Here is a 14,592-nt window from a genome sequence, read left to right on the forward strand (position 1 = left end):
ATTACAACACTACCGTCTTCTTTTACTGACAGTCAGTTACGTTGTGACAAACCGCTCCAAGTGGAGAATTATTCGGAGCTAAAGATAAAATCTTCAGCGCTACAGCCCCAATGTCCAGGCCAGGTTATGCCCCTGGTGTATACATTGTATTTGATGCATACAATGTGGGAAGTGACAAGAAATGTCAACCTTGTGATTGTTGAAGGACAGGCTTATGTAGATTTACCCAAGAGCAGCTCCATTCACTTTACATTGAAAGGGTAGACATTGTGGTCAAATTCATATAGACATTGGCAAGTGAGCGGACTTTGACAGGATATGGTGAATACAAAACTAATATGAACGTTATTAGAGAACATGGCTCATTTATACACACGTCCTCTGGTTTTCTCTGATTTTTAGCTGGGGTTTTGGGGGCTTTTGGAACCCTCATTTAGATTGTCATTGGACTCATGTTTGTGTTTGATACTACACTATACTGTTGGTTTATGTTTTTTTTTTTCTTAATGGATTGAGTGTTTTATTGATTATTAACTCTGTATCCTTAGTTTGAGGCCAAGCATCACAGTGGCAGTGTTGTTTTTAATAGTACAGCCAGTCCGGTCATCTTAACACAACCTCATCAAGCTCTGTGAGGAGATAAATAAAGAGGTCAGAGAGCGAGAGTTAGAGAGAGAGAGAGAGAGATAGAGAAAGAGGTGTCCATCCATCCCTTTTCTCCCTGTTCCAATAGGAGACATGGTGGAGCATCTCTAATGGAAATATTGGACACATTGACTGTTTGGATGAAGAGAGTAAGCAGGAGTTAGAGCTGCCAATGCCTAATGTCCATGACGAGAATTTGAAAAGCGCACAATTGCTCTACTGCATTAATTATATTTCCTCAGACCAGAAGGGATTTCCAACACAGATCATAAAGACAAAGCTTCAGATCTTCAGAGATCTCAGTGTTCTCATTTTTTTTTCTCCATTTTCTGTCCACACAAAATCCCAAAATGCCCTTCACAATGCTCACTTTCCTTCTACTTGTTCCTGACTCCTCCACCAAGAATTTCCTCTCATGCCCTAAATGTTTGTTTTTACAAGAAGCAAATTGACATGGAAACCAGGCTGGGGAAATCACATCACGTGAGGACAGGCACGAATATTAGGGCAAAAGACTGTATACTGTACATACTGCATAAGGGAGGATTTATATACATATAGTAGTTTAATTGTCTTTCATGGTCCTTAGCCCAGGTCAGGATTTATTATGTTGAGAAAGAAAATGCTCTTTTTCCTTTTGACATGCAGTGAGTATCCATTAAACGCTGGTACAGTTGGTGATCGGCGGCATCTCAGCTTTGCTGCGAACTCCCTTAATGTTGTTGGATGGAGATCCCCCTTTGCTCTGGCACTTGAACACTTGCTTGTATGCCTTCCGGAAATTTTCAGAGAGGAAAGCGTAGATGATGGGGTTCACAGAAGAGTTGCTGTAGGCCAGGCAGTGCGCAATGACACGGAACGTAAAAGAGGCTTGGTTCAAAGGGAATGAGCCAAACTCCACCCACAAATGGACGATGTGATGAGGAAGCCAGGAGAGGCAGAACACCACCACAACCACCAACACTGTCTGTGCCGTCTGAGGAAAAAACACACATACACAGATTTAACAATCAATACAAAAATTCCTGTCTTCATCTTGGTGCTGATCTATCAAGATGGACCCAAAAACCCTTCCTGTGCTTGGGGAACAAGGCGTGGAATGAACACAAAGGCATCCATTGAAATCAGGTAAAATGTTGCAGTTCATTTAGCAGCCACAGGAACACTGTAAACATTTCAGAAAATTTATTTTTTACCCCATTTTCTTCAAATTTTTCCATTGGTAATTCCCATCAACTACCCAGTTCTTCCATATCATACAACAGTTACCAACTAGGTGGGGGAGAGGGGGGGCTTCCTCCAAGTAGAACTTCCAGGAGACTCTGCAGGTTTCTATACACAAGAGATCACAGAAGGATATGATTGCCTAATAGCTATGGATCAAAGGCTATAATTTGCTAATGGCCATGTGACACCACTTGAGAGCCAGAAAAAAAACAAACCTGTGTTGTTTAGTATGAAAGCCGCCACAAAAGAAAAAAAAAAACCTCAGTATCTCATGATGCGTTTTTGTGAAAAGCATTTTGTTATAATAAGAAAAGCATCTTATTATTATGCCATAAATATATCATAAAAACAACATAATTGATTTAATTTTTTTCACTATAGCCTTCATGGTTACCATGGAAATATGAAAAGGTACAATACTGTGTATTTTCAGAGTGTCAACAAGGCTTTTGGTTTCACAGAACAACAAAGTCACTGAATCGTATAAAATGGATGAAGGCATCTGAATAAATGTAATTTAATGAATGATTAGTCGCTACAAATGGAGTTATTATGGTAATTTATGGTTATTGACCACAAAATTAGCTACGCAATTAGCTTAAAAATGGCTTTGTTTGCGTCTGGATTAATGAAGTGCACGGGTGCTGGATGGTATTAGAATCGGAAAACAAAACAAAAAAACAAAATAAAAACAGGGCTCCCAGGTGTTCCGTAAAAAGCAAAAAAAATTATTATTTTTAGAGACATGGAAAGTACCTGGAAAATTTGAATAGTGAGGTCTTATATTTCCTATATTTTAAAAAATAATAAATAAATAAATCCACAGAGATTAGCTTTCGTTTAGTGTATTGTCAGCGGAGGGGAGGATAAAACAATGGGAAAAATATATCCCAAAATAAGCTGCTATACTTTTATAGCCGGACAAGTGATTACTATATTACAGTGAGGAGGTCAGAGCTCTGGCTGAAGCCGTCAGGCTCTTAAACAATCAATGATAGCATAATTTACACAGCCATCCTATTAGCACACCACTTTGCACATTGCACACTGCATCCTGAAAGTACACATACATATTACCCTGCACAGACTTGATATTGCATATACATTTGTATATTTTGTTTAAATGTTATATGTTAATATATGGATTTCTCAGTGGAGCTACCATAATAATTTCAGTATGCAGGTTTCCATGTGTCAGCTGTGCAAGTGACAAATAAAAGACGTGACTTTGTATTTATATTGGTGTGCCTAGTAGAATGAAGCTAAATAAACACATTAACTATTTCCACTAGATAGTTGGTAGTTAGTTGCCTCATAAAAGATGTTTTTGTGAGCCATTTATACATTCAAATTTAACTTCAAGTATGTCAAATTCAATACCTTGACCATGCCTAAACTCATCTACAGTAGGGGAAATAAGTATTGGATGCATCAACATCAGTATTAACTCAAGAAATCCAGAAATATAAAGAATTCACATCATTAAAGTCCATAAATAAAGTTATGTGTAATAAAGTGGAATGATACAAGTGGAAATAATTATTGAACACGCTAAGAAAAAGCAGTTCTCCAAGGCAAGGTAAGGCAAGGAACCATCTAAAATCCATAAGTAATTATACCCCCTATCTGTGCAAATTAATATCAGCTGGGTTAGTAAATTGATGGTCTATAAAAAGGCTTTTCGTTACCAAGGTGTCACACAAGAAACGTCTCACGATGGGTAAAAGCAAAGAGTTCTCCCAAGACCTTCAGAACCTTGTTGTTGCAAAACATATCGATGGAATCGGATAGAGATGTATTTCAAAACTTCTGGATCTTCCAGTAAGCACCATTGGGGCCATTATCCACAAGTGGAAACAACATCACTCTGTCATCAACCGGCCACGCACAGGAGCTCCTCGCAAGATTTCTGACCAGGGAGTCAGAAGAATAATCAGACGTGTAGCACAAGAGCCAAGGACCACTTGGAAAGAGCTCCAACTTCATATAATTAAACGAACGATGAATGGAGTTCCTTTACCAGAAGATTCTTGAGAAGAATCTGCTGCCATCCACCAGGATGATGAAGCTGAGACATGGGTGGACCTTCCAGCAGGACAACGATCCAAAGCATGCAGCAAAGGAAACTCTCAATTGGTTTCAGAGAAAAAAAATCAAGGCGTTTGATTGGCCCAGTCAATCACCTGACTTGAATCCAACTGAACAAGATTTAAAGACAATATGTTTAGAAGAATGGACCAAAATCACACCTGAATACTGCGGCCGATTAATTTCATCATACAGGAAGCATCTTGAAGCTGTCATTACAAACAAAGTCTTCTCCACTAAGTATTAAATAAATTTCAGTTAGAGTGTTCAATACTTTTTTCCCGTGTCATTCCACTTTATTACACATAACTTTATTCAAGGACTTTTATGTTGTCAATTCTTTATATTTCCGGATTTCTTGAGTTAATACTGATGTCTGGTGGAAATTTCATGCGTATAGCCTCATAGGGAATATATTTACTGACAAAAATGTTGATGCGTAAAATACATATTTCCCCTGCTGTAAGTAAATTAATACAGTAATTAATTGGATTCATTCGGCATTCAGTATACGCACAATATTGGTCAACCTAATTCCACGCAAGTCTGGTTTACTTGCTATCTGCGAAACAGCAGACGGAATAAGGATTTTTTTTTTTTTTTACGATAAGCCAATATTCAAGAAATTCTTCTTATTAATAGACATGAAGTCAGAATAATGAGACAATAATTTGAAATTATGAGATATTAACTAGAAATTAAGAGTTCAGTCACAATAATGAGATATTAAGTCAAAATATCTTAAACCAACATAGCTTTTGAAACAATGTCTTAAGTCAAACTAATGAGATTTTACGTTAAAATAATGACACACATCTTGAAATCATGTGTATTAATTCAAAAATAACACCATATCTTGAATGAATCCATCCATCCATCTTCTATACCGCTTTATCCTTTTCAGGGTCACGGGGAAACCTGGAGCATCGGGGACAAGGCGGGGTACTCCCTGGACAGGGTGCCAATCCATCGCAGGGCACAATCACATACACACTCACACATCCTTTCATACACTATGGATACTTTGGACATGCCAATCAGCCTACCATGCATGTCTTTTGACTGGGGGAGGAAACTGGAGTACCCGGAGGAAACCCCTGCAGCACGGGGGGAACATGCAAACTCCGCACATACAGGGCCACAACGGGAATCAAACCCCCGACCCTGGATGTGTGCGGTGAACGTGTCGAAATAATGCCATGTCATGAAATAATGAGATATTAAGTCGAAAGAATATAAAATCTTGAAATGCTGAAATTAGGAAATATTTCTAATTTCTATAACAATATAATAATACCTTATAGAGTTATATCTTAGACACCTTAGAGAGTTATTATGATAAAATATCTTGAAACAACAATGAAGTCAAAAAAACAATACTTAATCTTAATCAGGAAATACTTTTTTTTTTATACTATTTGTGTTAGAAGGGAGGAATATGAGCATCAAAACAAGTAGATAAATCAGTGAGGCCTGTGTGTGTGTGTGTGTGTGTGTGTGTGTTCATTAATTTTATTTTAATTAGCTTGAATCATGACGTGACAAAGAAGACAGGTGTTTATGGTGGGGTTTTTTTTATTATTATTATTAACACAGGTATGTGTGTGTATAAAGTCAGATAGGAGCTGAAGTTTCGTAACCGCAGCGATAGTGCCGTTTCCTCAGCTGTATTTAACGGCACAGTTCTCAGAGAACGGAGTGAGTAATGTTCATCTGAACGCTGCTTTTAACCTTCATCAGTCACACTGATAAGAGCGAAACTCCACTTTACTCGGCTCACGGAGGCAGCACACGACTCATTGTAGCAAAATTAATCCAGCACACACCTTAAAAATAAACAAAACCCAAAGGGATGCTTCATCATATCATGTCATTATCTTATTTAACCACTCAGAACAGCACTTTATCATGTTACTGTGAGCGGTTTATTGTTAGTATCATGGAAGACGTGTTCGGTCCGTTAAGTCCGACTGTTAAACCAACATGGAAGATGGTCAAGCTTCAGAAAACGCACTGAGCTTACTATGCATTTTTTTAAAAGAAAAAATAAAAGGTCTGTAATGATTGATTCCTCTATGGAGGAAATGATGTAATGATGTATACTGTCCTCAGAAACTACTGGAACGCCAAGGTCAATTCAGTTTTTTTGCTGTAGACTGAAGACATTTGGGTTTGAGATCAAAAGATGAATATGGATAGAGAGTTTAGAATTTTAGCTTTTATTTTTTGGTATTTATATGTAGATGCGTTAAACTACATAGAACATTGCACATTTTGTATCAGACCACCCAATATTTAGATGAGCAAAAATATTGGAACATGTGACTGACAGGTGTTTCTTGTTACCCAGGTGTGTCCTGTTGGACTGGTTGTTTGAACAATTAATAGCTCTTGGTTTTAGCCTTCAGTTTCACCTGTGAAGACTGCATTTGTTGTTGAAAAGGATAAGAAATACAGAGATGAGCCACAAAAGTTCTGGAACCCAGATTAACCTCTATCAAAGTGATGGAAAGGCCAAAGTGTGGAGAAAGAAAGGATCAATACAAGGATCATACAAGCTCATCTTTGAATCACGGTGGAGGCAGTGTCACGGCTGCTTCTGGAACAGGCTCACTAATCTTTATTGATGATATAACTCATAATGGTAGCAGCAGAATGAATTCAGAGGTTTACAGGAAAATTTTGCCTGACAATTTAAAGAGAAACAACATCCAGGAACTTCATCATGCAACAAGACAGCGATCCAGAACACACTGCCAACTCAACAAAGGACTTCATCAGGGGGAAAAAGTGGACGGTTTTAGACTGGCCAAGTCAATCATCTGACCTTAACCTAGTTGAGCAGCATTTCACCTCCTGAAGAGCAGACTGAAGGGAGACACCCTCCGAAACAAACAACAACTGAAACAGACTGCGGTTAAAACCTGGAAAATCATCACAAAAGAAGAAACCAGCAGTGTGGTGATGTCACTGAGTCACAGGCTTGATGCAGTTATGCATCAAATATAAAGTGCTATTTACTTTAATTTAATTCAAGACTTATCTGTTCCTATACATTTGCTTGCCTAAATATTGGGTACTAATACTGATACAAAACGTGCCATGTTTTATGCTGTTTAACTCGTCTAGAAGTAAATACCAGGAAATAAAAGCTGTAATCCTAAACTCTCATCTCATGTCCATCTTTTGATCTCAAACCCAAATGTCTTTGGTGTATAGCACAAACAACTGAATTGGCCTTGCCGTTCCAATAGTTTCGGAAGGGACTGTATTTTTATCTTTAAAATACAGGTGGGCTTAACCCTGGTAGCACATTTGTATAAGCATCATTTCTGTTTTGGTACAAGTAAAAGACTGATGCTGAAACATACCTAACCACACTGGACTTACCTCCACCTTGTTTTGTTTTGTGCACTATAGTAACTTGGGATTCTTCGTTGATTTATTGCTCCCCAAAAACTAATATACGAGTGTCCGAGTTATGTGCTTTTCACTCTATTTTCTGGTCAGAAAAAGTCACTGTGCTGTTTATTGTACACTGATTTATGGAGTGAGGAAACACTAAAGCGGTTCAATCCTCTGAAGAGATTTTAGTGTCCGGTGTAACTTTTTTTATCTTGCGGTTACATTTTACAATCATGACTATCACATTATGCTACATGATATAATACATTTTTAATGAGGCAGTATTTAAAACACACAGTAAGCCCAAATGTTGTTCACCAAAGCCCTGAAACGTCCTCTTATTGCACATGGTGTCATAAATAAAGACTAGCTATATAGTATTAGACCAATTCAGTGATGTACAACATAATACAGGTGTGCATCTAAGAGAACATCACCTCGCATCTCAATTGTGTATGTTTTAATAGATGGATATAATTATTCTATTGTATGCAAAACACCCAAACCCAAATTTGTTTTCAGAGTCAGGTTACGCACCTGCTTAAGTCCATTTCCAGGGCTCGTTCAGAATATGCAGATTGCCAACATGCGACGCATAGTAGGTATTTTCAAAATGCTTCTGTATTCTCTGTAGCCTAAAGGATATCTGCATTTTGAAATTATTTTACCTCACACCTTCAGGGTTGGGGGTTCGAATCACAGCTCTGCCCTGTGTGCCTGGAGGTTGCAAGGTTTCCTCGGAGTACTCCAGTTTCCTCCCCCAGTTCAAACTCATGCGATGTAGGCTGTCTGGCATTTCAAAATTGTCCATAGCGTTGAATGTATGTGCGATTGTGCCTTGCGATGGGTTGGCACCCTGTCCAGTGGGTGGCTGTGTCTCAGGTGGTAGAGCGGGTTGTCCACTAATCGTAGGGTTGGCGGTTCGATTCCCAGCCAACATGACTCCATACTGAAGTGTCCTAGGGCAAGACACTGAACCTCAAGTTGCTCCCGATGGCAAGTTAGCGCCTTGCATGGCAGCTCTGCTACCATTGGTGTGTGAGTGTGTGTGTGAATGGGTGAATGAGACACAGTGTAAAGCACTTTGAATAAAAGCGCTATATAAGTGCAGACCATTTACCATTTACCCCGTCTGCTCCAAGTTCCCTGGGACGTTTAGGATAAGTGGAATGGAAAATGGATGGATGGATGATTGCGTCACGAAGGAGATGCTGAAGCAGATGCAAATGCAGTTTAGCTGTTTATTTAAAGGATACTGGTGAACGTGAGTCAGAAGACCAGGCAGAGGTCAGGTGATCAGCAAACAACTGGAACGTGGACTATTCAAAACACACAGGACCAGGGAGCAGAACGAGATCAAACACCAGAATATCACTAAACAGAATCAAGGCTTGGTAAAGCCAAGCACGTGTACACTGAGCATTCACTTTGCAAAGAGCACGTGTAGTCTGAGTTCAGTATATAGTGGTGGTGGTGATTAGTGACAGGTGTGCGTGTGCTGTGGGAATTGTAGTCCAGGGTGGCCGTGTTTATAGGCTGCGGTGTGTTCTGGGAAACGGAGTACGTTGCTGGTAACGAAGGCTTACCTGACGCATAGTGATAGAGGTTGGCTTGGTTATAATATATTGCTGCACGTATGAACGTAGCATACAGAGCATTCTAGTTAAAGTTTGACACGTTGTTATGCAATGTATGATTCAGACATTCAGTGTATAGCGGGTGCTGCAAAAATAAGTCGCACGTCAGCTTTTTTTTCTTCTGTAAGACTGGGTTGAAGAAGAATGGGTTTAAATCTCAGGACAGAATACCAATTTCAGTATTAAATCTCCCCTCCATGCGTAATTGAACTCGGAATACAGCCCGATGTGTGCAAAACGTAGTGATGAGAACATCATGCTTTAGAGATGGTTGTGAATGTTATTTCCAAAATTACTGTACTCCAGGCTGGAAGAATCCTCTCGGGGCTTAAAACCTGAAAATGCAGCCCTAATGGTGCCATTTGCTGTTCCATTTGTGATGCTGAAGAACATAATTAAACCTTTAAAGGATCATTTAAAAGTCTTACCTTCCTCTTAGATGCCTCTGATTTTTTGGACATGTTCTTCAGCTTTTTGTGTAAGTGGTTTAAAACCTGTAAAAACAAACAAACAAACAAACAAACAAACAAACAAAAAACATACAAAAATCATTTACATCTTTTATACCATAATGTTTTAATCAACTACAAAGCAAATGAGAATAGATAAGAGAAGATTCTTATTCTTAAGAAGGTATTATTATTATTATTATTATTATTATTATTGTTGTTGTTGAGTATAATTTAGTAGTCTTTATTGTGTTCACTCACGCTGGCGTAGCAGAAGGAGATGAGCAGCAGCGGCAGAACGTAGCCGAACACGAACGTGCACACCACGTAGATCTTCCTGTCCCGCGCGCTCGGCCACAGCTCCCAGCAGTACGTGTCGTTCTCCTTGGGCTTGATGATGTTCTGGTAGTGCGCCACGGGGGCTGCCATGGCCAGCGACAGCGCCCAGATCACGGCGATGGCGCGCACGGCGTGTCGAGCCACGCGCACCCCGGAGCACCTGCGAGAGTGCACGATGGCAACGTAGCGATCCACGGACATGGCGGAGAGCGTGAATATGCTCACGAGCATGGAGACAGTGAAGAAGTAGTGCGTAAACTTGCAGAGGAACGCGCCTAGAACCCAGGTGGGCAACACGTACACGGTGGCCTGGAAGGGCACGCAGAAGAGCAGGTAGGACAGGTCGGCCACGCTCAGGTTCAGGATGAAGATGTTGGTGGTGCCGCGCGGCGCTCCGGGACGTCTGCGCGCCAGCACCGCGATCACCACCGAGTTGCCCAGGACACCCAGAGCAAAGATGAGCGCGAACGCGAGCAGGGCGACCACGTTGTCCGCCTCGATGCCGAGCGCCAGCTTCCCCGGTGTCGCCACCTCCTCCGTGCCGTTCTCACACCATCCCACGTTCGGGTCGCTCACACCAGACCGGTTCATCCCTTCCTTTAGGTCCATAAAGTCCACTTTGTCCCACAAACACTGCATGAAACTCGTAGGCGTTTACACTCTCACACACTCTCCGCGCGCAGTTCCCAAATGACTCTCTGTGCGCGCTGATGCTGGTTATGTGCTCATTTCGACTCCAGAAAGTCTCAGTGGATGAAACTCACACACGCGCGCGCGCACTCACTCTCTCTCACACACGCACACACACGCACATACACATTCACACTCTATTCACTCCTGAGCATCTGAGGTCTTCTCTTAATCCAGTAACTGAAAAAAGAACAACTGTTTTAACATATCTAATCTAAGACTAAGTGTCTCGTGGTCTGATGGGGAGCAGATCAGTGCGCTTCGGAGAGACCTGAGAGAGAGAGAGAGAGAGAGAAAAGTGCGCGCTCCCGCTGATAATGGAGCTGCGATGCGCGCTCCCTGCTCCAATTGTATTTGGAGTGATTTGTAGCAAAGAGGAGAGTTATGATTATTCTTATTCATAATCAATGTGATACACATGGTGATCATCAGCAACTGAATACATCTCTCTCTCTCTCTCTCTCTCTCTCAAACACTCAAACACACACACACAAACACCCACCCACACATACACACACACACACACACACACACACACACACACACACACGCACAGATACTAAACAATGGCTTATACTTTTCTTTCCTATATCTCTTCTGTCTTTCTTTCTTTCTTTCTTTCTTCTATATAATTCTTTCAGTCATTTGTTCTCTCTTCTATAGCTTTCTTTCTCACATTCTTCTCTTTCTTTCTTTCTTTTGTTCTTTCTCTCCTATATTTTTCTTTCTTTCTTTCTTTCTTTCTTTCTTTCTTTGTTCTATATAATTCTTTCTCTCTTCTATACCTTTCTTTCTCAGTTTCGTCTATTTCTTTCTTTCTTTCTTTCCTTTTTCTTTTGTTCTTTCTCTCCTATATTTTTCTTTCTTTCTTTCTTTCTTTCTTTCTTTCTTTCTTTCTTTCTTCCTTCTATATCCTTCTATTTATAATACTACATCTTATATACAAGGCTGATTAGATCTCTAAATTGTCAGTTGTAATGGGTGTGTGAATGTGTGTGATTGTGCCCTGTGATGGGTTGGCACCATGGATCTTATATACAGGAAGACTACAGTGACTTAAATAACCACTCTATACAACTGTGGTGGGCAGAAAAACATCTCAGAATGCACAAAATGCCAAACTCTGAGCTGGATGAGCTACAACAGCAGAAGACCAGATCAGTTTCCACTCCTGCCAGCCAAAAAGAGGAATCTGAGGCTACACTGGGCACAGCGTGACCAAAACTATAGATTTGAATATAAAAGAACTGGAAAAGACCAGGTGACATTTTTCCAATCTTCCACCATCCAGTTTCAGTGAACCCGTGCCGAACCTGTGCTATTCTTTCAGGGAGCCAAGAATTCCTAGCTACGGCCCTGTCTCCAAGATGAAGAGCGGGATGGCGGAATTAGCATGAAATCTTTGGACGTTTTTGAGCAGAGTGTGCAGATGAAGAGGTGAGAGAGCTGCGCAGACAAAAGGACTAAAGCGCTGCTAGATTGTTCACTTTTGCTACAGATGAATTGAGGGCTAAGTCCAACTCCACCACTATCAGGAGGTAGTCGAATGGCATTGTTAACCAACGAATAGACCGTGTCAATGAAAGAGTCCTATTACAAAAGAAATCTTTTACACCATTGAAGATCACATGCTAATTATGAATATTCATATGCAAGTCGTTCATGGTGGATTTTTCCTTTAAGAGCCCTTTGGACTGGTCATTAGCATTTGGTCCTGACTCAGCGCCAGCTTCAGTTCAAGTTCAGACCGTATTATTAGCATTAGTTTATGCAGTAGTAATTGTAACAAAGAGGAAGAGAACTGCCAAAAGTCCTGCTGTGGCATCTCGGCTAACAGACCATAACTCATGCTTTTTGGATCCAGGTTCGTAAATTAGCCTACTTTACAAAAGCAATAAATTAAGCAGTAAACAACGGTGGTGACAGCATGGGGAAGTTTTCACTGGTTATTATATCAGTTCACTGAGATAACACTTGTTCCTGTTTATATATATAGAAGTCAGTGAAGTCAGATTCCATTTACGAGAGTTAATAAAACTTCTAAACTACTCCTTGTACTGTATTTTGCTGGGATTAAAAAAAAAAGCAAAATCACACTTGGAAAGGAATAGATCTGTAAACAATTCATTAACTTCTTTTACTACCAGAAGACAAAAAATGGAATTTGCACCTGTTTTGGGGGTACCCCATGTTCAGCATTGAATTTATTTATGATGTCACACTTCACAGTAGTGGTTAATGGCTCATAAGTATTTTTTTTTTTTTACCGAGCCTATATGTTTAAATGTTATTGATGAGTTTCATAGCATGGTCTGTGTGTCTCAGTTTAATGAGTCTTTAATGGTCACATATACATATGCACAGTGAAATTCTTTTCTTCGCATACCCCAGCATGTTAGGAAGTTGGGGTCAGAGCGCAGAGTCAGCTATGATACAGTGCCCCTAGAGCAGAGAGGGTTAAGGGCCTTGCTCAAGGGCCCAACAGTAGCAGCTTGGCAGTGCTAGGGCTTTAGCCCCCGACCTTCCAGTTAGTAACCCAGAGCCTTAACCACCAAGCCACCGCTGCCCCAATTCTGAAAGTTGGTGTCATGATGTACCAGAACAAAATTGTTTTGTGTTTGTTGAATGTGTTGTTTCGAGCATTCCTAATCAGCCTGCCTTTCACCCTCACTCTCTCTCTCGGTTCTTCTTCCTTTTATTATCTGGTAGAATAGACGTCTTTAGTTCTTACGTCAGTCAAACCTACATAATTGTCATGGTTATGGAGAGTCGGAGACGGATGCACGTGCAGAGTTAAAGTTTTAATTAACATGAGAACAAAACATAAAAAGACAATACATACGAGACAAAAGAGAATAACCTGACAAGAGAAGACAAACAAAGCAAGACCAAGAGTGCAGTGCAAACAGTGATTATATACACACAGGTACTCAACAGGAATAAGGATCAGGTGCAGGTGGTCATGTGACAGTGATGCAGAGGTGCAGTGGCTGCTGGGAACTGAAGTCCAGAATTCCCTGCGGCAATTCATGACAGAACCCACTCTTAACGTGCGGCTCCAGAAGCGGGTAATAAGTTCGGTAGTGGTTCTGGATACCCAGATCAGAGGACCATAAGTGTCTCAGAGTTCCCATGAGTGTCATCTCTTGCAGGGCCATAACGAGGACACCTGACATGTTTTCTGGGGTACAGACATCCTCAGTCAAGCAGTAAGGCAGAGCAACATCCTCAGCTGAGCAGGAAGGCGGAGCGATGTCCACAGCAGAGTAAGATAGAAGAGCGACATCTGAAGACGTTCCTGGCGTAGTGACGTACGTGGCAGGGCAGGAAGGCAGACAGAGCTCTTGGCTGAACCAGGAGACGGAGCAATGGACGTGTTTTCTGGGGTACAGATGCGGGACCAAATGTCACTGTTTGTGTAATGTTTTTACGGTGATGTGCAGTGCCGCTTCTACTCCAAACATGGTGTGTAGTATGACAGTCAAAAAGTTAAATTTTGCTCTCGTCTGACCAGACTACACTCTCCCAGTATTTCATAGGCTTGTCCAAATGATTTGTAGCAAACTTTAAATGAGCTTCGACATGCCTTTTCTTTAGTAATGGAGACTTGCGCGGTGAGCGTGCATAGAGGGCATGGGGGTGCACTGCCTATTGTTTTCTCTGTGACGATGGTACCTGTTGCCTCCAAGTGTTTCTGGAGCGCTTTCTGAGTGGTCCTTGGCTCTTGGGCTACACTTCTGACTATTCTTCTGACTCCCTGGTCAGAAATCTTGCGAGGAGCCCCTGTGCGTGGCCAGTTGATGACGGAGTGATGTAGATCCCACTTGTGGATAATGGCCCCAATGGTGCTTACTGGAAGATCCGGAAGTTTTGAAATACATCTGTATCCGATTCCATCAATATGTTTTGCAACAACAAGGTTCCGAAGGTCTTGAGAGAGCTCTTTGCTTTTACCCATCATGAGATATTTCTTGTGTGACACCTTGGTAACGAAAAGCCTTTTTATAGACCATCAATTTACTAACCCAGCTGATATTAATTTGCACAGCTAGGGGGTATAATTACTTACGGATTTCATCTGGTTCCTTGCCTTACCTTGCCTTGGAGAACTG

At 41.0% G+C, this 14,592-nt stretch overlaps 1 protein-coding gene across 1 annotated transcript; it reads right to left on the bottom strand.

Moving 5' to 3' along the window:
* Positions 1-1,018: 1,018 nt before the first annotated feature.
* LOC128624453 (galanin receptor type 1-like) lies at positions 1,019-10,464 on the bottom strand. The gene is made up of 3 exons (XM_053652117.1): positions 9,713-10,464; positions 9,431-9,496; positions 1,019-1,621 (listed from the first exon to the last, which is right to left on the bottom strand). The coding sequence occupies exons 1-3, from the start codon at positions 10,427-10,429 to the stop codon at positions 1,304-1,306; spliced, it is 1,101 nt and encodes a 366-aa protein (XP_053508092.1). The 5' UTR covers positions 10,430-10,464; the 3' UTR covers positions 1,019-1,303.
* Between the last annotated feature and the right edge of the window lie 4,128 nt (positions 10,465-14,592).

This window comes from Ictalurus furcatus, chromosome 20 (genome assembly GCF_023375685.1).
Source record: "Ictalurus furcatus strain D&B chromosome 20, Billie_1.0, whole genome shotgun sequence".
In the NCBI taxonomy this organism is placed as follows: Eukaryota; Metazoa; Chordata; class Actinopteri; order Siluriformes; family Ictaluridae; genus Ictalurus; species Ictalurus furcatus.